Source organism: Nansenia antarctica (genome assembly GCF_963989245.1).
Source record: "Nansenia antarctica genome assembly, chromosome: 2".
NCBI classification, from domain to species: Eukaryota; Metazoa; Chordata; class Actinopteri; order Argentiniformes; family Microstomatidae; genus Nansenia; species Nansenia antarctica.
Genome location: NC_137675.1, coordinates 32,519,749 through 32,544,269, shown reverse-complemented (window position 1 = coordinate 32,544,269; position 24,521 = coordinate 32,519,749). Strand labels below are relative to the sequence as shown.

General features: G+C 46.5%; 1 protein-coding gene across 5 annotated transcripts in view; it reads left to right on the top strand.

Moving 5' to 3' along the window:
• Nucleotides 1–7,791, top strand: part of ldb1b (LIM-domain binding 1b) — a 72,320-nt gene extending 64,529 nt beyond the window's left edge. For all 5 annotated transcript variants that reach the window (XM_080522499.1, XM_080522497.1, XM_080522496.1 and 2 more), the window contains 4 exons: nucleotides 530–613; nucleotides 4,776–4,899; nucleotides 5,947–6,098; nucleotides 7,418–7,791. In XM_080522499.1, the coding sequence (XP_080378625.1) occupies nucleotides 530–613; nucleotides 4,776–4,899; nucleotides 5,947–6,098; nucleotides 7,418–7,648 (591 nt within the window). In that variant the 3' untranslated portion in view covers nucleotides 7,649–7,791. The remainder of the gene's footprint in view (nucleotides 1–529; nucleotides 614–4,775; nucleotides 4,900–5,946; nucleotides 6,099–7,417) is intronic.
• Nucleotides 7,792–24,521: the final 16,730 nt, after the last annotated feature.

Sequence of the window (24,521 nt, the reverse complement as noted above, 5' to 3'; positions counted from 1 at the left end):
ATTACAGAAAAGGTGAATGACATTTCTGTCATGACTTCCGCATTTTGGGCGACGAGAGAGTCGGAATCTTGTCTGAATCATGTGCTACCAAGCGGACCAATCACAGAGCTTACTCTGACGCGTGGATAGATTTTTTGAGAGGAGCACGTCCAGGCTACGCACGTCCACGCGGGACTACGTAAGCTTACGCGTAGCCTACGGCGTCGACTTTACGCAGAAGCCTAAACCGGCCTTTACACTCCTACACCCCCCCCCCCCAGTGTCCCCTGGCCCCCACTTACACTCCTACACCCCCCCCCCCCCCAGTGTCCCCTGGCCCCCACTTACACTCCTACACCCCCCCCCCCAGTGTCCCCTGGCCCCCACTTACACTCCTACACCCCCCCACTTACCCTCCTACCCCCCCAGTGTCCCCTGACCCCACTTAGCCTCCTACCCCCACCCCCCCAGTCTCCTCTGACTCATTTCATTTAAATAAAATCATTCATTCTAAGATGAGTTCTGACCCGTGTGTCCGTGTGTCTGCCAGGCCCAGGACCCCCAGATGTTGGACCAGCTGTCCAAGAACATCACCAGATGCGGCCTGTCCAACTCCACCCTCAACTACCTCCGGGTGAGTCCTCACACACACGCACCCCTGCATCACCTGTTAGCGGTGCGAGGGGCCAAACACTGGAACATACTCTGAGTCACCAGGGCCATCATCATTTCGGGACATCCAGTCTTTACATTTACATGTTTGGCATTTAGCAGATGCTTTTTTTTTTTTTTGAGTGGGGCAGTCCCACTCATATTTTTCATTTTATTTGACAGATACAGTGAAGATTTAGACAGGAAGGATGGGTGAGAGAGAGAGGAGGGATGACGTGCAGGATATGTCCCCAGCCGGAATCGAACTGGGGACCCTGCGGTTACATGGTCAGCGCTTTACCCGCTACGCCACCTAAGCGCCCCACAAACGATACATTTGACTAAGCAAGTGAATCATCACGCAGGAAGAGTGATCTAGCTCAGGCCCGGGGCCATTGGCAGTCTCAGTGATAGAAGAAGATATGCAGGTAGGCTGGGGCTGTTCTTTTAGCTGCCTGGTAGGCCAGCACCAGGGTCTTGAATCTGATGCGAGCTTTTAGCGGGAGCCAGTGCAGGGTGCGAAGGAGGGGGGTAAGGCGGGGAGCCCAGCCAGGAGTACGTTGCAGTAATCAAGGCGGGAGATGACCAGTGAGTGGGTCAAGAGTTGCGCTGCTTCTCTGATGAGGAATGGTCGTATCCTTCTCATGTTGTAAAGGAAGAATCTGCAGGAGCGTGCTGTCGCTGCGATGTTCTCCGCACAGGATAGGCGGTTGTCCAGGATCACTCCAAGGTTCTTGGCTGTCAGGGAGGGGGTTACAGTAGAGTTCTCCTCTGTGATGGAGAAGTCTTGGAGAGGGCAGGCTTTCCCAGAAGAGTAGCTCAGTCTTGTTAAGGTTGAGCTTGAGGTGGCCTGGGGTGGTCCAGTGGTCTAGCACCGCGGTCTACAGTGCACACATATGCCCATGTCGGCATGGGTTCGAGTCCGGCCCATGCCCTGCTGACATGCCCTCTCTCCTTACTTTCCTGTCTGTCTTCACTATATCTGTCCAATAAAATGAAAAATATGAGTGGGACTGCCCCGCTCAGAAAAAATTACTTTATATTTTTTTTAAAAAGTTGAGCTTGAGATGGTGGGCTGACATCCATGTAGAGATTCAGTGAGATTCAGGATCAGTGAGACATGCAGACACTTATGTCTAAGACATTAAAAAAAAAAATGATATATATATATACAGTGTGTTTTTAACACTAGAACCGCCATGACGTCAATTTGACCCAAGTGGGTTTTTCAATTGTACATAACTATGTTTTAATAAAATATTGAAGTATCCCCGTCTTTGACTTTTCCTAAAATTGTGTTGTGTTGCACTTCCTATTATTAAATATGGTATAGATACATCTAAATAAAAAATACAGGCATTTATATAGATAACCGCCACGACGTCAAATCGACCCACATATAAAAATGCATTATAACCGCTATAGGCAACGGCACAAACAATAGTCCCTCTACGCGGCATTGCATTGTTTATGTCGTTGCCTAGCAATTACAATGATATGATTCAAAGTCTACTCATTCTCTCCGAGGGACTGCGTGGCTGGTCTGCTTGTATCCAGGTATGGGAAGCCATTCAGCAGGTATTTGCTCTCAACATCTGCTGCCAGCCAAAACTTAATTCCAAATTGATCTGGCTTGTTGGGTATATTGCGTGAACCGGCACCTTGTTTTCGTCGGGAACAGCTGTTCGTCCACGGTGATGTCCTGCCCTGGCTTGTAGCATGAGATGCAGTTTTGTCTGAATCTCTCCCACACTTCAGCCATGAGCGCAAACCTGTCTGTGGTCAACCGGGAGCGTCGGGTCTCCTTCCTGTCAAAGCGCAGAAAGCGCATGATCTCCCGAAACCGGTTCTGAGATAATGTGGAGTTGAAAAAGGCATTTCCCCATTTCTCCGACCAGAAACTTTCAATTTCAATGTTTTTTCCGGCAGTATGCACCCCTCACATATAGCAGAGCAATAAATGCCTTCAGCTCAGCGACTGAGACATCCCAGGAGGCGCGCTTTCTTTCGTCACATTCTGTTGCAACATAGGCCGATGCTGTGGTTATTATGGTCCATTTGGGGTAGGTACTTTGTTAATTTAGTTTTTTATGTGGTGAATGACGTTTTACGCCCATCACACCACCCAAATATTCTTCTAATAGCCTACCCATTTCCAGTGTTATTTTTGACTGATTTACATTGACGTACAGGCAAAGCGATGAGTGTTGTCAAAGATACTTAAATTATAAAACAAGAGGACCAACACCATTTTATGACTTGAAATATTCTTTTGTGAACACAATGCCTTAATACAATGACAGAGTACATTTTGTTGTAGGCTCGGATACTAGAAATGCCGTAGCCAGGCACAGACGTCAATTTGCCCTGTTGGCGGTTTTAGGTATACAGCGCCCTCTGGCGGTTCTAGTGTTAAGGCACACATAATATGTATACACATTTTATGACCATGTCAGCATGGTTTGAATCCGGCCTATGCCCTGCTGACATACCCTCTCCTCCTTACTGTCCTGTCTGTCTCCACTGTCTCTATCCAAGAAAACAATTAAAGTAGAAGAGTGCTGCCCCACTAAAGAAAATAAAAAAAAGAAATGGCCAAATCCTGACGACGACCAAAATGTCCCATCAGGCATTAGGGTTACATTTCACCAGGCCACGTTGTCTGCCTATGATTAGATGCCTCTAATGGAATATGGAAGATGATTATGCTTAGTTCCTCTGAAATGGACTGGTTATATACCACAGAGGCAGCATGGTGACTGTGGCATACATACAGCCTATCCACAGTTAGACATATTGTCATATCATTTGTAAACAGGGTTCCCACGGGTCCTTGAAATCCTTTAAAGTTTGTGAATTTGATGGGGAAAAAATCAAGGTCTTAAAAGTTTTTGAAAATAGACATGAGTCATTGAAAGTGCTTGAATTCCCCCCCCCCCTCTCTCTCTCTCTCTCTCTCTCTAAAAATGTTTTACTTCGCTCGTAAATAAGTCTCTGTATTGCTTAACTTTACACATATTTCACAATATATTGTTTTGCTGTGCTGTGGTAGAGAAGGCAAGAGACCATCTAGTGTTCACACATTCATGCCTCGCTTTTTAATTGTTGTCTGTGAGCGGATAGTTCCTATTACATAAATTCTCATCTAGGTCTGTCTCAAACTATGCCGTGTTGGGTCCTTGAATTTGAGGGAATTGAGTCTTGAAAGTCCTTGAAAGGTGTAACCCTGTGTAAAACCAAACGTGACGCCCTCTCTGGCTCTGCGACGCACAATACAGTAGTGAGCAGATGTTGTGTTGGCTGTGTCGTCTAGTCATGCGTTTTACTGATTTATTTATTGCCATGCAGTCAACTTGTCAGTCAATTGTTGGAATTTGTTATTTTTTTGCTCTAGACACAGGGTCAGACATAGTTGGCACCCCTGGAGCAATTAGGGATTAAGTGCCTTGCTCAAGGGCACATGCAGCTCCTTCCTGAGGCGGGGATCGAACCAGCGACCCTCCGATCCTCATAAAACCTCTAGGCTTCGTAGTAAGCAGATGTTGCGTTCGGTGTAGGCTAGTCCTGCACAACTGATGTGTGTCTTACTGTGTAGTTGGTGTGTGTCTTACTGTGTAGTTGGTGTGTTGGTTTAAGTGCTTCCCTCCTGGCCCACCTCTCAGGGAGCTCACCCTCCACTCTGTCCATTTAGCATGTTACACTAGTGTCGTCTCACCTTTTTAATGGTCTTGTGACCATCTAATTGTGAACGTGTCACTAATATCGAATGAGTAAAAAAAACTTGACCTATTTGCTTTAAAATGGCTCCCCTGAGCACTGCTGGAGCAGAGATGGGAGGCAGAGTGAGGGCAGAGTGAGGGCAGGTGACTTTTTCAAAAGTACACTCCACTCCCCACATGTTTAAACAGTGTGTGTCTCTCTCTCTCTCTCTCTCTCTCTCTCTCTCTCTCTCTCTCTCTCTCTCTCTCTCTCTCTCTCTCTCTCTCTCCCTCCCTCCCTCCCTCCCTCCCTCCCTCCCTCCCTCTCTCTCTCTCTCTCTCTCTCTCTCTCTCTCTCTCTCTCTCTCTCTCTCTCTCTCTCTCTCTCTCTCTCTCTCTCTCTCTCTCTCTCTCTCTCTCCCCCTCCCTCCCTCCCTCTCTCCTCAGCTGTGTGTGATTCTGGAGCCCATGCAGGAGCTGATGTCCAGACATAAGACTTACAGCCTGAGTCCCAGAGACTGCCTCAAGACCTGCCTGTTCCAGAAGTGGCAGAGGATGGTGGCTCCCCCTGGTAGGACACACACATACACATTTTACATTTTTACCATTTTTAGCAGACACTTTTATCCAAAGCGATTTACAATTAGAGATGACAGGGACAGTCTCCCTGGAGTAACTTAGGGCTAAGGGCCTTACTCAAGGACACACTAGTGGTGGTGTTCCCAGGTCTTACTCAAGGACACACTAGTGGTGGTGTACCCAGGTCTTACTCAAGGACACACTAGTGGTGATGTTCCCAGGTCTTACTCAAGGACACACTAGTGGTGGTGTTCCCAGGTCTTACTCAAGGACACACTAGTGGTGGTGTTCCCAGGTCTTACTCAAGGACACACTAGTGGTGGTGTTCCCAGGTCTTACTCAAGGACACACTAGTGGTGGTGTTCCCAGGTCTTACTCAAGGACACACTAGTGGTGGTGTTCCCAGGTCTTACTCAAGGACACACTAGTGGTGATGTTCCCAGGTCTTACTCAAGGACACACTAGTGGTGGTGTTCCCAGGTCTTACTCAAAGACACACTAGTGGTGGTGTTCCCAGGTCTTACTCAAGGGCACACTAGTGGTGGTGTTCCCAGGTCTTACTTAAGGACACACTAGTGGTGGTGTTCCCAGGTCTTACTCAAGGACACACTAGTGGTGGTGTTCCCAGGTCTTACCCAAGGACACACTAGTGGTGGTGTTCCCAGGTCTTACTCAATGACACACTAGTGGTGGTGTTCCCAGGTCTTACTCAAGGACACACTAGTGGTGGTGTTCCCAGGTCTTACTCAAGGACACACTAGTGGTGGTGTTCCCAGGTCTTACCCCCTGCCCCCCCCCCCCCCACACACACACACACATACACACAGTTGTTCATTTCAGCCCTAACAGGCTACACCCTCTCATTGGACAGTTTTGTTCTGGCTGAGGGAAGGTAGCCTTTCTCAGCCCATCGATACTCTCCTGACCTGCACATACCTTATGTTTTAACCTGTACTTTGATATCTTTTTTCTAATACACTAAAACAAATGAACTGAACTAACCTGGCCCGTCTCCCTCCCCCCCTCCCTCCCTCCCCAGCTGAGCCAGCGAGACAAGCCCCTAACAAGCGGCGGAAGCGTAAAATGTCAGGGGGCAGCACCATGAGTGCGGGCGGGGGGAACAACAACAACAACACCAACAGCAAGAAGAAGAGTCCCGCCAGCAGCTTCCCTCTGTCCAGCCAGGTCCCGGTGAGTCCTGCAGCAGGGTTCCCACGGGTCCTTATACTGTACATGTATCAGGGTTCCCACGGGTCCTTGACATCCTTGAAAGTTTGTGAATTTGAGAAAAAGAAATCAAGGTCTTAAACGAAAATACCGGTAGACATGGGTCATTGAAAGTGCTTGAATTCCCCTCTGTTTTACTTAGCTCGTCAACTAGTTCTGTCTCAAACTATGCCGTGTTGGGTCCTTGAATTTGAGGGAATTGAGGATTGAAAGTCCTTGAAAGGTGCTTGAATTTGATGTTTCAGAAGGTGTGGGAATCCTGTGCAGGGCTCCTGGGGTGGTAGAACCTGGGGTGGTAGAACCTCCTGGGGTGGTAGAACCTGGGGTGGTAGGCAGGGCTCCTGGGGTGATAGAACCTGGGGTGGTAGGCAGGGCTCCTGGGGTGGTAGAACCTGGGGTGGTCGAACCTGGGGTGGTAGGCAGGGCTCCTGGGGTGATAGAACCTGGGGTGGTAGGCAGGGCTCCTGGGGTGGTAGAACCTGGGGTGGTAGAACCTGGGGTGGTAGGCAGGGCTCCTGGGGTGGTAGAACCTGGGGTGGTAGGCAGGGCTCCTGGGGTGGTAGAACCTGGGGTGGTAGGCAGGGCTCCTGGGGTGGTAGAACCTGGGGTGGTAGGCAGGGCTCCTGGGGTGGTAGAACCTGGGGTGGTAGGCAGGGCTCCTGGGGTGGTAGAACCTGGGGTGGTAGGCAGGGCTCCTGGGGTGGTAGAACCTGGGGTGGTAGGCCAGAGGGTTGGTGTTTTAGTTTAATGTTTAGGTTTAGGTTTACTTTACATTTAGGTTTAATGTACAGTATGTTGCTGTGTGTCATTAGAATGTGTGTCTGTGTCTGTAAATTGTGTTGTGTACAGTGCTTATTATTTATTTATTTTGTTTACTTTTGTTCATTGCATTTTTATACAAAAAAATGTGTAAAGCACTTGTGAATGACCGCGTCGTATTACAGAGAAAACAACAGCAGCAGTAGCAGCAGCATACAATACAGAACAACTACAACACAGATGACACAGACAGTCTGCTTGGTCATGTTTCACACGTTACAGTAAACATAACACCCACACCAGGGCAGAAAAGAAAATAAATAAATAAGAATAATAGTCAATATAACTGCAAGCGGCAATGGGGTGTGTTCCTACAGGGGGGTAGACCTACAGACAGGTTGTAGATTGACAGATAGGGGGGTAGACCTACAGACAGGGGGGTAGACCACTCACCTAATATGGGTCAAGTTGAACTTGTGTGTAACAGAGAAATAACGGTGTCTCTCTCTCTCTCTCCCTTGCAGGACGTGATGGTGGTGGGCGAGCCCACCCTGATGGGGGGCGAGTTCGGGGACGAGGACGAGCGGCTGATCACGCGGCTGGAGAACACGCAGTTCGACGCGGCCAACGGCATCGACGACGAGGACAGCTTCAACAACTCCCCAGCCCTGGGGGCCAACTCCCCCTGGAACAACAAGGCCCCCTCCAGCCAGGAGAGCAAGAGCGACAACCCCACCTCCCAGGCCTCCCAGTAGAGGGCGCTGTCCAACGAGAGGGTGCAGCCTGTTAGGGCTGAAATGAACAACTGTGTGTATGTGGGTGTGGGTGTGGGTGTGGGTGTGTGTGTGTGTGTGTGTGTGTGTGTGTGTGTGTGTGTGTGTGTGTGCGCGTGTGTGTGTGGGGGGGGGGCAGGGACGGGTGGGGGGGGGGGGGGGCAGATTTCCCCTGAAAGCTTCCCTGCTAGCAGTGGGTTCTTTATTTCTCTCCCTGACTCAAGACCCCCCCCCCCAGAACCCCCCCCGCCCCCCGAATAACCGCAAAGTGCTTTTCACCCCCGTAACACATTACGTCAGAAGAATTGTTCACTCTGGTCGGGCTGTGAGGTTTTTACAGATAAAATGAAGTACCGTGTAAGCTCGACCGAGCTTTAGTGAAACCGGGTCCCAGGACACAGCAGATCGAAACACAACTTATCCATCTCTGACGTCGACTCCCACCACGTCCACCCGACAGACACTCGCGCCTGTTCTACATGGCACGTTTCTTCTCTGGAACGTTCCGACCACCCAAACAGGGCCCCCCCCGTACACCCCTATGGCCGTGTCCAAAACACCTAATTCTACACCTTTCAGTATCCTCAAAAGTGTGTACTTGTGTGAGCTGACCCTGTCCAGATACAACCTCCAAGCCCTCTCTCTCACCAGACCGTCTGTGCAGACCTGAAAGGTTAGGAGAGGTGAAAGGTTAGGAGAGGTGAAAGGTTAGGAGAGGTGAAAGCCAGTTGGTTGGTACTTCCATCTTTGCCACTGAGAAGTTGGGTGGTGTTTCTCAGCCTCTTTGCTAATGCTAGCAGCTTCTCTCAGAGGTGTGTAGGCAGTAGGACCAGCTTGTCTCAGAGGTGTGTAGGCAGTAGGACCAGCTTGTCTAAGAGGTGTGTAGGCAGTAGGAGGCTTGTCTCTGCTCCTCACGGGCCTGGGACAGGGATGTGGACTAGGAGACGTACGCTGGTAACTCTAGCCCTTCCATTACACCTGGAATGCTTTTAACCCCTTCCCGGGGGTAGTGAAGGAATGCAGAGGGTTGTCGTGGGAGGGGGGGGGGGTTTGGGGGAGTCACTTAGGGACGACTCACCCCATCTACCTTCAGAAGAACCACCACTCAACTGGTCCATGTCTGCTACTGGGTGGGTCACTGTGTGTATGTATGTGTGTGTGTGTGTGTGTGTGTGTACGTACGTATACGTGTATGTGCGTGCGCGTGTGTACGTGTGTGTGTACGTGTGTGTGTGAGAGGCAGAGACTTTTGCTGGAGACGTAGTCAGAACAAAAGCTGTGGACTGGAGTTGAAATCCGATCTGTTTTGAGCATATTGATACACACATAAACACACACACTGCCAGTAGAGCTTACCTGTGGTACTAGGGCTCTGTCACCACCATTCTGTTCTGAGAGATATTGAACACACACACACACACACACACACACACACACACACACACACACAAACCCCTTGAATGAAGGAACTTGGGACCCCTAGTGTCCAAGCTCGTTCTGATCACAGTGCTGAAGATCCATCCTTTTAAACTGAAAGCATTTAAAGACACAACATTTTAAGAGTTTTATACCAGTCTCTATTTCCCTAGAATGTTTTTTTTTTCATTTGTGTTCCTGCATTTCAGTTACTGTTTTATTTTTTGTTTATTTTCTACCGATATTGAAAAGCTACAGACCAAGGAGCAACAGGACTTTTACCGTGCCCCCCCCCCCCAAAAAAATATATATTTTATCTTTGTTTTTTTATCTTTTATGTTTAAAAGAGAAATAATTGTGTGGATGTTTTTTTTTCTTTCTTCTTTTTTTTGTTCATTTTGGAGATTTACTTCTGTTTTTGTGTATTTGTGCTTGTATATTTAAGGTAGTAGCAAAGTTCTGTATGACTGTAATGATATGTATTCTTACTTAGAGTTACCTAAAGCCATCCTGATCTAATGTATAGAAAGAAACAAAAAGATGAAAAAAACACATGAACCTTCCCCTTCTTCTCCCTCTTTTTTTTTTTTTTTACTTGTGTAAATTAAAAGACGACCCCTAGGGTACACAGTCACCGCTGAACAGTCAGGCCGGCGTTTTTCCAGCTCTACAGTTTTTTCGATTTATTTTCTGGGTATCAAACATACATTGTGTTGTTTTACAGAGTCCTCTGAATTGTAAGCACACTGCTATCTCCAGACAAGCTTCCAATCCAGTTCTGTGTCCCCGCTCTGAATGTCCTCTTCATAGACTCTTTATTCAAGGAAGTTAAATTATTCAGTTATCATGGTTTGATATACAAGTTGAAATCAGGATTTAATGGTCCAGTACATGTATGGGCGCTTCATTTTGGCATGAGTTGTGATTGGTTTGATTCAATGTGCATGTGTTGGCTAGCTCCTTTGGAAATGCACAGCGGCAATAAGACCTGCTCTTTAGACAGACGACATAGACAGGAGTCTCTGAAGGTCTACCATTTCCTCAAAAGGCACTCAATTGGTAGCAGTGTTGCTTTGTTGTTTTCTGTAATGGCAATTCAAGTCTCTGTCAAAATATGTGTGGATATGTTTCCATTTTAATTGCTATTCTTGCCAGGAACAGTTGTAATCGAAAGAAAATGGTGACTTGTACCCTCAGCAAACCCTGTAGAGAAATCCTTGTTTGATATATATTTTTTGATTTGGTTAGTTTCTGCCCTTGATAATTAATTAATGTATGGTACCAATAAAAAGATACATTTTCACTTTAAAAAAAACGGTGACTTTGCCTCTCTTATTTGCATTCTGTCAGGCTAGCTGAGCTGATGAATTGTGATGTAATCAGATAGAATGTTGAGACATGTTTAGAGCTGTCATCATCAATGAAGACCAGTCAGATGGACAGAAGGACAACATTCTATAGTTGCTGTGGTTGCACCTATGACTCATAATACCAGAGATGGATTTCTATGTGGATATTTGTTGCATGACTTTAACCTCCAACCTCTTGTGATATAACCTATATTGTGATATATCTCTATTGTGATATATATCTATGTTGTGATGTATCTATATTGTGATATTGATATATCTATGTTGTGATATAACCTATATTGTGATATAACCTACGTGTGTGTGTGCGCGATACCGCTCAGAACAGAATGCTGGTGATAGTCAGTACAGTGTTAAACAACCCACTTGTCCCCCATTTATTGAAGCATTTGTTGCCTCTATGCTCAGTCTAACACTGTAAGGGTTTAATAATACATTCTCTTATTTGGGGGTATTTGTGTATAGTACATTGTATGGATATTGCAACCATCGGACTTATCAGGAACGTTACCCACTGAGCACTCCAGTGAATCGGGAACTGTGCTTAACGTGTCCGGCCTCGCTCTACGTGCAATGAATATGAATGTAACAAGTCAATATATTTGCATGAATATCAATTTGAAACGTACAGTAAAGATACATTGTGACTTCAACAAGTACAGTACACTGATGGGGCTTTCACACCGGCAAAGAACCGTGCCGGTTCGCGTTCGGGAACCTCCGAACGTTGGTGCTGTCTGGCGAACGAGCCCGCGTTCATACCAGTGTAACCAGAACCATCGACGTCGTCAACGCTGGGTGATGAAGGGGCGGGATAAACAAACATGTCGCAACTAGATGGCAGCTACTTCACTGGAAATTAGGATAATATCTTCCCCTACAGTATCTGAAATAAACACAATTTTCTATGAAACAAAACACAAGACACTTTCTACAGGCGTTCTCTTACTAATCAGCTGCTCCATTATTGGAATAGAAATTCTCGTTCGCGCGTGTGTGTGTGTTTGCTGAGCATGTGAGGAAGATAGAGAGAATGATGAAACTTTTGATATTGTTTTTGATCACTAATGATTAGATTTAGATTACATTACATTTTGTCTCCTTCCTTCTTGCTGGTCTCTGCAGCCTAGAATATGACACACCCACTAAAGACGTGACTGTTCTACGTTTTGGTTCGCGCTTGAGAACCACTATTTTCTGGTTCCCGCTGCGAACCAACTTTTCAGGCTCCGAACCAATTGAGTTTCGGTCTGAACGCGCCGGTTCCAGACTTGGTTCGCGAACGCGAACGCCCTATGAGAGTCTATGAAAAACATGCAAGCCTACTAGCGAAGTGTCCACACCTCTGACCTGACATTTGTGTTACAGAATGACGAGGTGAGAGATTCTGAGAGATGACACCTTGATGAGAGTCAGCACTTCAGGTATTTGTCATTGTCATTGTATTAGCAATTCTATTTTATCAACATAGTAGTATTTCCTAAAAATGTTGTGTTGGTAACAGTGGGCAATCATTTTAAATGTACTGTCTTCTTTTTTTATTACAGCTTTGATTCCCAGATTGGATGGGAAGGAACTACACCGAAGTCCCACTAGATGCTTTATGGACTATAATGATAAATGCATACACACGGACACAACATTATTATTTTTTACCATTCTATTATTGTATTGCTCAATTGTATCTTGCCTAATTTTTTCCATTGCCATTATGTTTTCTCTTGCTGCTGCAATGTTGACTGAAACTGAAGCCATAAGAATTTTACTCTCTTGTACTTGTATAATGGGATATAATAAACTTTTGGCACACATGGCAATAATCATCATTATTATTATCAATTATTATTATTATTATTATTATTATTATTATTATTATTTAGCAATTTAAACATGTCAGCCCTGCAAGTTTTTTTTTCCTGAGGGTTAGCTGACAACCCCACTGACAGATGACAGAATGACAGGTAGTGTAATGGGGGAGTGGTTGTCTTGAGTGGGTGGTTGGGGTGGAGTTAACCAGCTATAGGCTAATTCCCACCCATTACCTACCTGTGAAATGTGGCTGCACTAAACCAGCTTATGCCACTAGTGAGTTCTCCTACCTGTGCTAATTAGAATCAGCAGAGTTAGTGCATGTTCATAACTTATCCACCAACATGCACTAACTCTGCTGATTCTAATTAGCACAGGGTTAGTACTTCCACTCTTTGAAAAAGGGTTTCCCACCTCTGAATGCAAGTAAACAAATAATTTGTCACCCAGCTTTCCTGCAAGAAACATCTCATGATGGGTACATTTACATTTTAGGCACATTTAGCAGACGCCTTTATCCAAAGCGACTTGCAACAAATACATTTGTTTAAGTGAATCATCTATCCATCAGTCATAACAATAAAAAAGTAATCTATGCTCGGGCCAGGGCTTAGCAGTCATAAGTCATAATGCATACTTTTCTTACGATGACTGATGGATAAATGCCTGTGTGTGTGTGTGTGTGTACATTCCGTGGAATATTCCATACAGGTGGCTCCAACCAGCCACCATGACCTTCGGGGTCAATGCAACAGGAATGATAAAAAAGTATGAATACGTGTTTAGTGTTTGATGACACAACATCATGTCTGAAGAATTCTTGCTTATACGTAGGCCGAACAACTGGTTTCACCAGTCACTACTGCTTCACTCAGTATAACCCATGTGTACTGTATTAACTTCTTGTTCTGATCTTTCTATACCTACCCTCTCTCATCTATCTCATTCTCTGTCATCTATCCATTCAGTCAACTAACCTAACCAATCTATCTAATTTTCTTTCAATTACCCAGAGAATATTCATCAACCCTGATGAAAAGCTTTCTGATACATATTAAACCTTTTAAACTATGAAGCTTTTTGTAACTTCAAAACCTCTCATCCAGTCAACCAACCAAATGTACCACTCAATCAACCAACTGGATACCCTTTCCACAAATCTATCTATCAAAACATCTTTAAACCTTTCCCTCTGCCAAAATAAGACTTTGCAAGCGCACAACTGGATACCCTCTCCACAAATCTATCTATCAAAACATCTTTAAACCTTTTCTACTACCAAAATAAGCCCACAAAGTTTCTTTTGGAACTTCTTTTACTATTTATTAGTGAGCTCCAACTATTATTATTGCTCATACTTATTACAACAGCCTGTTCTCCCTGCTGCCCTCGGGCAGGAGGTACAGGAGCCTTAGAACACACACCAACAGACTGAAGAACAGCTTTCATCCCCAGGCCATAAGACTGGTAAATAAATAACACACACACACACACACACACACACACACACAGATTAACACATAGACACGACCACCCCCTGCACACCACACATAAAAGCACACCACACACAGACATACACACAAGTGCTATCCAACTCCTGTGCATATTCTGCTGAATGTATATTTTGTGTGTGTATTTTTCTTGCCTTAAATATATATAATTCGATAATTTTTAGCTCATTTTAATTTCTTTTTGTTGCCTCTTATATTTTGTTGTCATGTTCTATGTCTTCTTTTATGCACCCTCAATGGAGGCCCGCCCCCCAGTGAAAGCAGCTCACACCATTGTACTTGTATAACCAGAGTGACAAATAAACATCTTGTATCTTATTATTGGGCTTGCTTCAGCAAGTATTTTTAAACGCTTACACAAGTTTAACGTGGGCGCTTTTATTTTGAAGAAAGCGTTATTTACATACATTTACATTGATCAGAAGTAGGTGGGCGGAGTTCCACTATAGCTCAGGGAACACTGGAGGAATCTTCTACCTATCAGCTTTCACAACATGTTTCAGTTCACAGTTACTCCACAAGGTCCTCCTCAAAGCTGCCTACTGCCTACATCAGAATAGATTTGATTACATCTTACTGTACAAGTACACAAGAGTACAATTCTTTGGCTTTGGTTCGTCAACATTGACATTGCAGCATTCAGATACAGGGGAAAAAACACAACAATAACACAGTAATAATAAGCAACGTATGTAAGCAAAAAAATAATCCCACAATGACAAGGAAATCAAGTGGCACTACAACACAATACAACACAATACAACACAATTCAGCACAATACAACACAATACAACACAATACAACACAATTCAACACAATACAGCACAATACAACACAATACAACACAATACAGCACAGCAGTGAATCAGTCCAATGGTACACAAGTAAACCAGTAGCGTGCAGCAGCCATATTACTGCAATATGTTCATTTCCGCAGTGAGCATGGGGTTGGCTGGGGGGTGGCAGTCCCTTGCACCCTTCCAGTGTATTCCACCAGGAGCCTGATTGCTTGGGGGAAATAGCTATTTGTCAGCCTCTGGGTTTTAGCTCCAAGGCTTCAGTACCGTTTCCCCGACGGCAATAACTCAAACAGTTTCTGATTGGGGTGGCTGGGGTCCCTAATATTCCTGAGGGCCTTTCTGACACACCGGTCCTTGTAGGTGTCCTGGATGGAGGGAAGCTCACCTCCGCTAATCTTCTCAGCTGTTCGCACTACCCTTTACAGCGCTTTGCTGTTTTGGGCAGTGCAGTTCCCGTACCAGGCAGTGATACAACCCGTCAGGATGGTCTGGGTTGGATGGGTAGGATCTTAGGCCCTAAGCCAAAGTTTTTCAGCCACCTGAGATGGAAAAGGCGACGTTGTGCTTTTTTGACCACCTGGTTAGTGAGTTCATCTCAGGTGAGGTCGTTGGTGATGTGAACCCCCAGGAACTTGATGCTGTTGACCCTCTCCACAGCAGACCTGCTGATGGTGATGGGGTCATGTGCTTGTGTGTCTCTTATTCCTGAAGTCCACCACCAGCTCCTTGGTCTACTTGGTCTCGGTCAGCGTTGAGAGCGAGGTTATTGACCTGGCTGTACTGAGCCAGGCAGTCCACCTCACTTCTGTAGGCCGTCTGGTCTCAGTCGGTGATCAGGCCAATCACTGTTGTCTTGTAGTATATATATTTTTATGTACGCTCAGCAGTACACAATCATTCCAAACTCTATAAAACATATTATTTTACAACAGTGTGTGGTGGAATCTGTCCTGCTCTAAGACCATGTTGTCTATCACCACTGAATCTGTCCTGCACTAAGACCATGTTGTCTAGCACCTGTACTGAATCTGTCCTGCACTAAGACCATGTTGTCTAGCACCTGTACTGAATCTGTCCTGCACTAAATCAAATCAAATCAAATTGTATTTGTATAGCGCATTTCTTACAAGATGCAACTCAATGCGCTTCACATAATAAACATTCTCAGTCAATCAATCAATCAATCAATCAATCAATCAATACTGACAGAGCCGCAAGCAGGCAAAAGTAAAAACCTGTACACTATGTAGCCAGGAAAATTCCCTTGCAGCCCTCTACACATAGAGCGACTACTAGCCAGTTTGCCTACCAGCACCCAGCGGTGGGCCCCCACACCCCCCCCCGGGGAGCCCCCGCCGCCCCACACACCCAGCCCGCCCCACCACCAGCACACCCAGCCCAGCCAAGCAAGCACAGACCATAAAAGGCCCCGCACAAAGACGGCCAAGCAGGTGCCCCGGCGGCGGAACAGACCAGGCACACGGGGCAGCCGGGGGCCCCCAAGGGGAGGCCCAAGGACCACCGGCGCAAAGCAAGCAAGCAAGGGCGAAAAACCTGTACACCATGTATCCAGGAAAAGTTCCTTGCATATTATTGGCGTACACACTGTCCATAAATGTAGTGTTATATCTGCATCGTTCTGCATCCAGCATGGGCACAGGTCCTGCCAAAAGAGAATCTCAAGCGCAGTTATGATGCAACAACACAATAAAGATGACAGCAATACAACCAGATGGTGGTCCAGGTACATCCTGGTACCGGTTCTGGTACTGCTCTAGGTGCTACTGGGAGCTGACAGTGCCTCATCAGCACCCAGGACCTTTTTCCTGTCAACACAAATCTCAAAACACGAGTATGGTGTAATGGCCTAGTGATCCTAGTTCTATAATGTCCAATGTCTCCCTTAGTAACAAAAGGCGACATTGAATAAGTAGGTTTTGAGGTCTCGCTTAAAGATTTCCTGAGTTTTATAATAATAATAATAATTTATTAGATTTATATAGCGCTTTTCCGAGGCTCAAAGACGCTGACAATATGGGAAAAACGGAAAACACAGAAACAACAAGCAACAGATAACATGAGCACATAGAACACAGAGTTAACGAACGGGGAAGGGGAGGTTGTATGCATGTCCATGGGGGGAGGGGGGTGGCAGGGTTAGGGGAGATGGTTAGGGGTAGGGGAGGTTGTATGCATGTCCAGGGGGGGGGGGGCGGGGGTGGCAGGGATGGGGGAGATGGCTAGGGGTAGGGGAGGCTGTAGGCATGGGAGAACAGGTAGGTTTTGAGGTGGGATTTAAAAGTGAGGAGTGAGGATGAGTCTCTGAGTGGTTGAGGGAGAGAGTTCCAGAGGCGGGGTGCGGCTCGTGAAAAGGCACGGTGACCGAAGCCTTTGAGTTTTGAGGGTGGGACAGTGAGGGGAACAATGGATGAGGATCGGAGGGTACGGGTAGGGCGGTGGGGGAGAAGGAGGTCAGTCAGGTAAGGGGGGGCCAGGCTATGGAGGGCTTTGTATGTGAGGATGAGGACTTTGAAGTGTATACGTTCTTTAATGGGGAGCCAGTGGAGAGAGTGGAGGACAGGAGTGATGTGGTCACGGGAGCGGGTGTTTGAGAGGAGGCGTGCAGCAGAGTTTTGGACCATCTGGAGTCTATGGAGGGAGCGGGAGGTGATGCCGGTGAGTAGGGAGTTGCAGTAGTCGAGGCGGGAGGAGATGAAGGCGTGGATGAGGGATTCAGCAGCGGGGGGGGAGAGGCAGTGTCTGATTTTTGCAATGTTTCGGAGGTGGAAGTAGGATGTCTTGACAATGGAACTGACGTGGGGATCGAATGAGAGGGTGGGGTCCAGAATGAAGCAGAGGTTACGAGCCAGGGGGGAGGGGGTGATGGTAGTGTCGTCAATGGTGAGTGTGATGGGTCCGGTTTTATTGAGGGTGGATTTGGTGCCGATGAGGATGACTTTGGTCTTTTCACTGTTCAGTTTGAGGAAGTTGTGTGTGAGCCAGGTTTTTATTGCGGAGATGCAGGTTTCGATGTGAGTGAGGGGTGGGTTCTGGGTGGAGTTTGTGGTGATGTAAATCTGTGTGTCATCGGCGTAGCAGTGGAAGTCCAGGTTGAATTGGCGGATGATGTGACCGAGGGGGAGTGTGTAGCAGAGGAAGAGCAGGGGGCCGAGGACTGAGCCTTGTGGGACCCCCTGTGTGACAGAGGAGGAGGAGGAGGTGTGACCGGAGAGGGAGATGAACTGGTGTCTGTTGGTGAGGTAGGAGGTGAGCCAGTCCAGGGCGGTGCCCTCAACACCCAGTTGGCGCAGCCTTTGAAGGAGGATGGAGTGGGACACTGTGTCGAAGGCTGCGCTCAGGTCTAGTAGAACTAGGATGTTGAGGGCACCGGAGTCTGCAGAAATGAGGAGATCGTTGATTACTTTGACCAGGGCTGTTTCAGTGCTGTGATGTGGGCGGAAGCCAGATTGAAGGGGTTCATACAGTTTGTTGGATTGGAGGTGGGAGTGAAGTTGGGCAGCGACAACGCGCTCTAGGGTTTTGGAAAGGAATGGTAGGTTGGAGATGGGGCGGTAGTTGGAGAGATTGGCTGGGTCAAGAGTGGGCTTTTTGAGAATGGGGGTGACAGCGGCAAGTTTGTAGGTTGAGGGAACGTGGCCTTGGGATAGTGACTGATTGAAGAGGGCAGTGAGGTGGGGGATGAGGGCAGGGAGGCAGGCCTTGGTCAGGGTGGTAGGGAGGGGGTCGAGGGAGCAGGTGGTTGTTTTGGAGGCGGTGATGATAGTAGTGATGAGGGAGGAGTCAACAAGGGAGAAAGTAGTGAGAGGAGTAGGGGGAGGGTAGTCAGGAGGGGGGAAGATGACAGCAGGGGGGGGGGGGGGGTGGAGTTGGAGATGGAGGCAGTCAGTGAGCTATTGATGTGGGAGATCTTGCTGTTGAAGGCGTGGAGAAAGGAGTTGCAGAGGTCAGGGGAGGAAGTTGTGTTGTTGTCCGGGGGTTGGAGTAGTGTCTTGACAGTGGAGAAGAGGGTGCGGGGGTTTCGATTGGAGGTGTTTATGAGGGTGGAGTAGTAGGCAGATTTGGCAGCTTGGAGTGCGTCACGGTAGGAGGAGATATGTTGCTTGTAGACTTCAGCATGGACAGTGAGGTGGGTTCTATTGTATAGTCGTTCAAGTTGGCGGCCGGTCTGTTTCATGGTGCGTAGTTCAGGGGTGTACCAGGGGGAGGAGGTGGTGAAGGAGACAGTGATGGTTTTCAAGGGGGCCAGTGAGTCAAGGGAGTCAGAGAGAATGGAGTTGAGTAAGGTGGCATAGTCTTCGGGGTTGGTGGGAGTGGAGTCAGTGGGGAGGGCAGAAGATATGGACTGGGATAGAGTGAGTGGGTTGACAGATTTTATGTTACGGAAAGAGATGGTGCGTTTGATGGGGTGGCGCGGTAGGGGCAGGGGGGCAGAGAAGAGGATGCAGTGGTGGTCAGAGAGTGGGAAAGGAAAAGGGTGGGGGTTGGATATGGGTAGGGAGGCAGAGCAGACAAGGTCGAGTGTGTGGCCTTTTACATGGGTGGGGAAGTTGATGTGCTGGGTGAGGTGGAAACAATCAAGGAGAGAGAGGAAATCAGAGGTGAGGTTGGAGTTGGGTTGGTCGACATGGATATTGAAGTCACCGGTGAGTAAGAGACGGGAAGAAAGGGAAGAGGCAATGGTGAGGAGTTCAGAGAGATCAGACAGAAAAGAGGGGTGTGGCTTCGGTGGGCGGTAGAGTAGGAGTGCAGTTATGGAGTTGGGGAGTGAAAAGGCGAGGTATTCGAAGGATGACATGGGTGGGAGGTTGAGGTCCAGTACAGTGACAGTTAGGGTGAGTTTGTGGAGAGCAGCGAGACCACCCCCTCGCTTGGAGAGGCGGGGTTTAGCGATGTAGGTGTAATTAGGGGGGGTGGCCTGGTTGAGTGAGTAGTAGTCCGAGGGTTGTTGCCAGGTTTCAGTGAGGAGAAGTATGTCCAGGTTGTTGTCCAGTATCAGTTCAGATATGACAGGGGATTTGTTGGAGAGAGAGCGAGTGTTCAACAGTGCAAGGGAGATGGATGGGGGAGCAGGAGGGAGAGAGCGGAGGTTTGAGGGGTCAGCGGTGCGGTGTGGGGTGATGACAGGTGAGCGAGAGTTAGTCCAGAATGAGGGGATGTTTGTGCCTTCAGGGTGGTGTAGAGTCCGGTGTCGATGTTGCTGGGAGCCTCGGTGGATGTAGACAACCTCAGGCCCTCAGGTAGGGTGTTCCACAATCTAGGAGCATATGCTAAAAGCTGATCCTCCAAATCTCTTAGTCCTAGCCTCTGGCACTATTAGAAGTTCTGTGCCACTAGACCTTAGGGGTCTAGCTGGTGTGTATCTTATGAGCATGTCCACCATGTAATTGGGCGCATCGCAGTGGAGTGATTTATAGACTAGTAAAAGGATCTTTAAATCTATTCTATAACTGACAGGGAGCCAGTGTAGTGATCTCAAGACAGGTGTGATGTGCGCTCTTCGTTTGGTCCTAGTAAGGACACGAGCAGCAGCATTCTGAACCATTTGTAGTCTATTAATCATTTTTTGGGGGAGACCTGTCAGGAGAGCATTACAGTAATCTAGCCTACTAGTAACAAACGCATGCATTCATTTTTCGGTGTCTGCCTGGGAGAGAAATGATTGTACCTTAGTGATGTTTCTTAAATGGTAGAAGGATGTTTTAATAGTATTATTAATATGAGTTTCAAAATGTAGATCTGGGTCAATTATGACACCAAGATTCCTAGCCTGTTAAGACCATGTTGTCTAGCACCTGTACTGAATCTGTCCTGCTCTAAGACCATGTTGACTATCCACTGAATCTGTCCTGCACTAAGACCATGTTGACTATCACCACTGAATCTGTCCTGCACTAAGACCATGTTGTCTATCACCTGTACTGAATCTGTCCTGCACTAAGACCATGTTGTCTATCACCACTGAATCTGTCCTGCACTAAGACCATGTTGTCTATCACCACTGAATCTGTCCTGCTCTAAGACCATGTTGTCTATCACCACTGAATCTGTCCTGCACTAAGACCATGTTGTCTATCACCACTGAATCTGTCCTGCACTAAGACCATGTTGTCTATCACCACTGAATCTGTCCTGCACTAAGACCATGTTGTCTATCACCACTGAATCTGTCCTGCTCTAAGACCATGTTGACTATCACCACTGAATCTGTCCTGCACTAAGACCATGTTGACTATCACCACTGAATCTGTCCTGCACTAAGACCATGTTGACTATCACCACTGAATCTGTCCTGCACTAAGACCATGTTGTCTATCACCACTGAATCTGTCCTGCACTAAGACCATGTTGTCTATCACCACTGAATCTGTCCTGCACTAAGACCATGTTGACTATCACCACTGAATCTGTCCTGCACTAAGACCATGTTGTCTATCACCACTGAATCTGTCCTGCACTAAGACCATGTTGACTATCACCACTGAATCTGTCCTGCACTAAGACCATGTTGACTATCACCTGTACTGAATCTGTCCTGCACTAAGACCATGTTGACTATCACCTGTACTGAATCTGTCCTGCACTAAGACCATGTTGACTATCCACTGAATCTGTCCTGCACTAAGACCATGTTGTCTATCACCACTGAATCTGTCCTGCACTAAGACCATGTTGTCTATCACCACTGAATCTGTCCTGCTCTAAGACCATGTTGTCTATCACCACTGAATCTGTCCTGCACTAAGACCATGTTGTCTATCACCTGTACTGAATCTGTCCTGCACTAAGACCATGTTGTCTATCACCTGAATCTGTCCTGCACTAAGACCATGTTGTCTATCACCACTGAATCTGTCCTGCTCTAAGACCATGTTGACTATCACCACTGAATCTGTCCTGCACTAAGACCATGTTGTCTATCACCACTGAATCTGTCCTGCTCTAAGACCATGTTGTCTATCACCACTGAATCTGTCCTGCACTAAGACCATGTTGTCTATCACCACTGAATCTGTCCTGCACTAAGACCATGTTGACTATCACCTGAATATGTCCTGCACTAAGACCATGTTGTCTATCACCACTGAATCTGTCCTGCACTAAGACCATGTTGTCTATCACCACTGAATCTGTCCTGCTCTAAGACCATGTTGACTATCACCTGTACTGAATCTGTCCTGCACTAAGACCATGTTGACTATCACCACTGAATCTGTCCTGCACTAAGACCATGTTGTCTATCACCCAGTGGCGGCTGGCCAATAGAGGGCGCTGGGGCGCCGCCCCCACCTTCACTTCCTAGTTGCGATTTGTAAAAGTTTTTTAAAAATAAACATTGTTTATTCACAAAATGCGGCTGATATTCTGTCGGCGCCTATCAGCATTCATTAAAAATCCTCCAATACAATAAACATTTTATCTGTGTGTGTAAAATTCACTGTTAAAATGCATAGGGGAGGAGTCGGGGCACCGGCCGAATGCAAGTCTATGGCAGGCCAAATACTTTTTGCTTACACGTGAGCTGTAGCAGCGCTCCAATTGGCTGTCTCCTATTTCCCGGCCGGGGCGCAAAAAATGCGCCCCGGAGAGCAAATATAGATCATGCTAGATTACATCATATCCGGATGGAGGGGGAGGGATCTCCGCCATAGCCACAGAGAGGACCTCATTCGCTGTTTTGAACGCATACGAGACTCAGATAACTTTGACCCCAACACCGTCAGAGAAGCAGGAGCCTTCGCTATGCTACTGGAGAATCAGGATTTTAAGTTATTTCTGGAACTTTTTCACCACATCATGCCACATGTGGACTTCCTCTATGCCAAGCTGCAGAAGAAGAAGATAGATTCAGTCCATATCCAGCAGTGCATCCAGCAGTTCCAGCAGGACATACAAAAGATCAGGTATGGGTATTCCTAATATGATTATTTTTATTATGATTATTATTAACGTGTGTGTGCATTTTGTTGTCTCAGTACCTGTACTCTGTGCAATGACAAAGTTGAATCTAATCTATTATTATTATTCACTTTCTGTCTTATCTCTGTTTTATTCTTATTTTTAATTCTTTGTCCTCGCAGAAATTCTCTCCATGCCATGGTTGAGCAAAGCAGAGCTGGGTCTCAGCCAACAAAGAGACGTCGGGCACTCAGTCTAGACTAGAGGACCATGAAAGGATTGCAGCAGAGGTGAGTTGATGTTGTAGAATCAGTCACAGTCCATGTTACACCGGAGGCCTTCGTTTAAATAAAATGAAGGCACACAATTTTGAGAAATGTGACTAAAAATAATTTTGATCCTGAGGCATCATTTACAATAAGGAGCTATTAAAAACAGAAAAGTACTATATTTTACATTTTGGAGAGGGAACTGTGCTCAGTATAGTTTTAACATTAAAGGTCCCATATATTATTTTATATATTAATTCACTTCCTGGTCATTGCTATGTTGCAAATACCCTGCGTTATTAAAATATGGAGAAATATGAATTAGGAAATTATGGAAATACTGTAATAGGTACAGATTTCTGATTGTCACAGTGTTGGCATAAGCCCTCTGAGTACAAAAACAATAAACTGTTTTCAAAGGATATGGGACCTTTAACCTTTCAACGCTAGAATGCTAGAACTCCCAAAACACTAGCATGAAAAAAGAACAGGGTACATATTATTATTTATAATTTTTTAATTCTTCTTCTCTCTGTAGGTCTGTGATACCATACTTGGACACGCCAAGGAGCGCTTCTCCTTCACAAACCACCTGGTCAGTGCCACCTTGCTGCAGGGGGACAGGTTTGAAGAGTACAAGGGGGCCTTTCCGGAGGATGCACTGAACAGCACCTTGAAGGCCTACCCAATGCTCAGTGGAAGCCAGCTGAAGACCGAGCTCAATCTCCTCTACAGCAAGGAGGAGTTCAGAGCCTGTCGTGGTGCTGTGGACCTCTTCCAGCTTTTTATGGAGAACAATCTTGGAGAAGTGTTTTCAGAGACTGTCACTCTCCTAAAGATCCTCATAACCACACCCATGACCACGGCGGAGGCAGAGAGGTGCTTCTCGACCTTGAAAAGGATCAAAACCTTTCTCCGGAACACCATGACAGAGGACAGGCTGAATGCATTGGCCATGATGTCAATGGAGAAGACACTGGTGATTGAAATGACAGACTTTAACCAGAAAGTCATTGAGAGATTGCAGGCCTGAAGGAACGAAGGGCAAAATTCATGTTCAAGTAGTGTAACTGGGGAGGGACACAGGGTTTGAAAGTAACAAAGAACACATTTATTATCACAATTGCATTGTGTTCCATGTCTTTCTCCATTGAATAAATAATGCCTAGTTGAATGGCTAAACAAGACAACTGTCTGGACAGTACAATCCATTTGAGCTGCTAGAATTATTCACCTTACCGCTGCACAGATAGACAAAGGGTTTAAGTCCATTCTGTTAACATTAGGTCTACTCTGCTAACAAAGACTATTCCAGTTGATTTGTCAGTTGTTGTACATTATATTTTTGTTGTGTTTGCAGTTTGCCCTTTAATACAAGTTATATATATATTCTCATGCTAAAATCCAGATTTCAAAGTTGATATTCTTCCCCGTGGAGCATGCCCCCATAACCTGTGCCCCACCCAAAATGTTTATCACCAGCCGCCACTGCTATCACCACTGAATCTGTCCTGCACTAAGCCCATGTTGTCTATCACCACTGAATCTGTCCTGCACTAAGACCATGTTATCTATCACCTGTACTGAATCTGTCCTGCACTAAGACCATGTTGACTATCACCTGAATATGTCCTGCACTAAGACCATGTTGACTATCACCACTGAATCTGTCCTGCACTAAGACCATGTTGTCTATCACCACTGAATCTGTCCTGCTCTAATACCATGTTGACTATCACCACTGAATTTGTCCTGCACTAAGA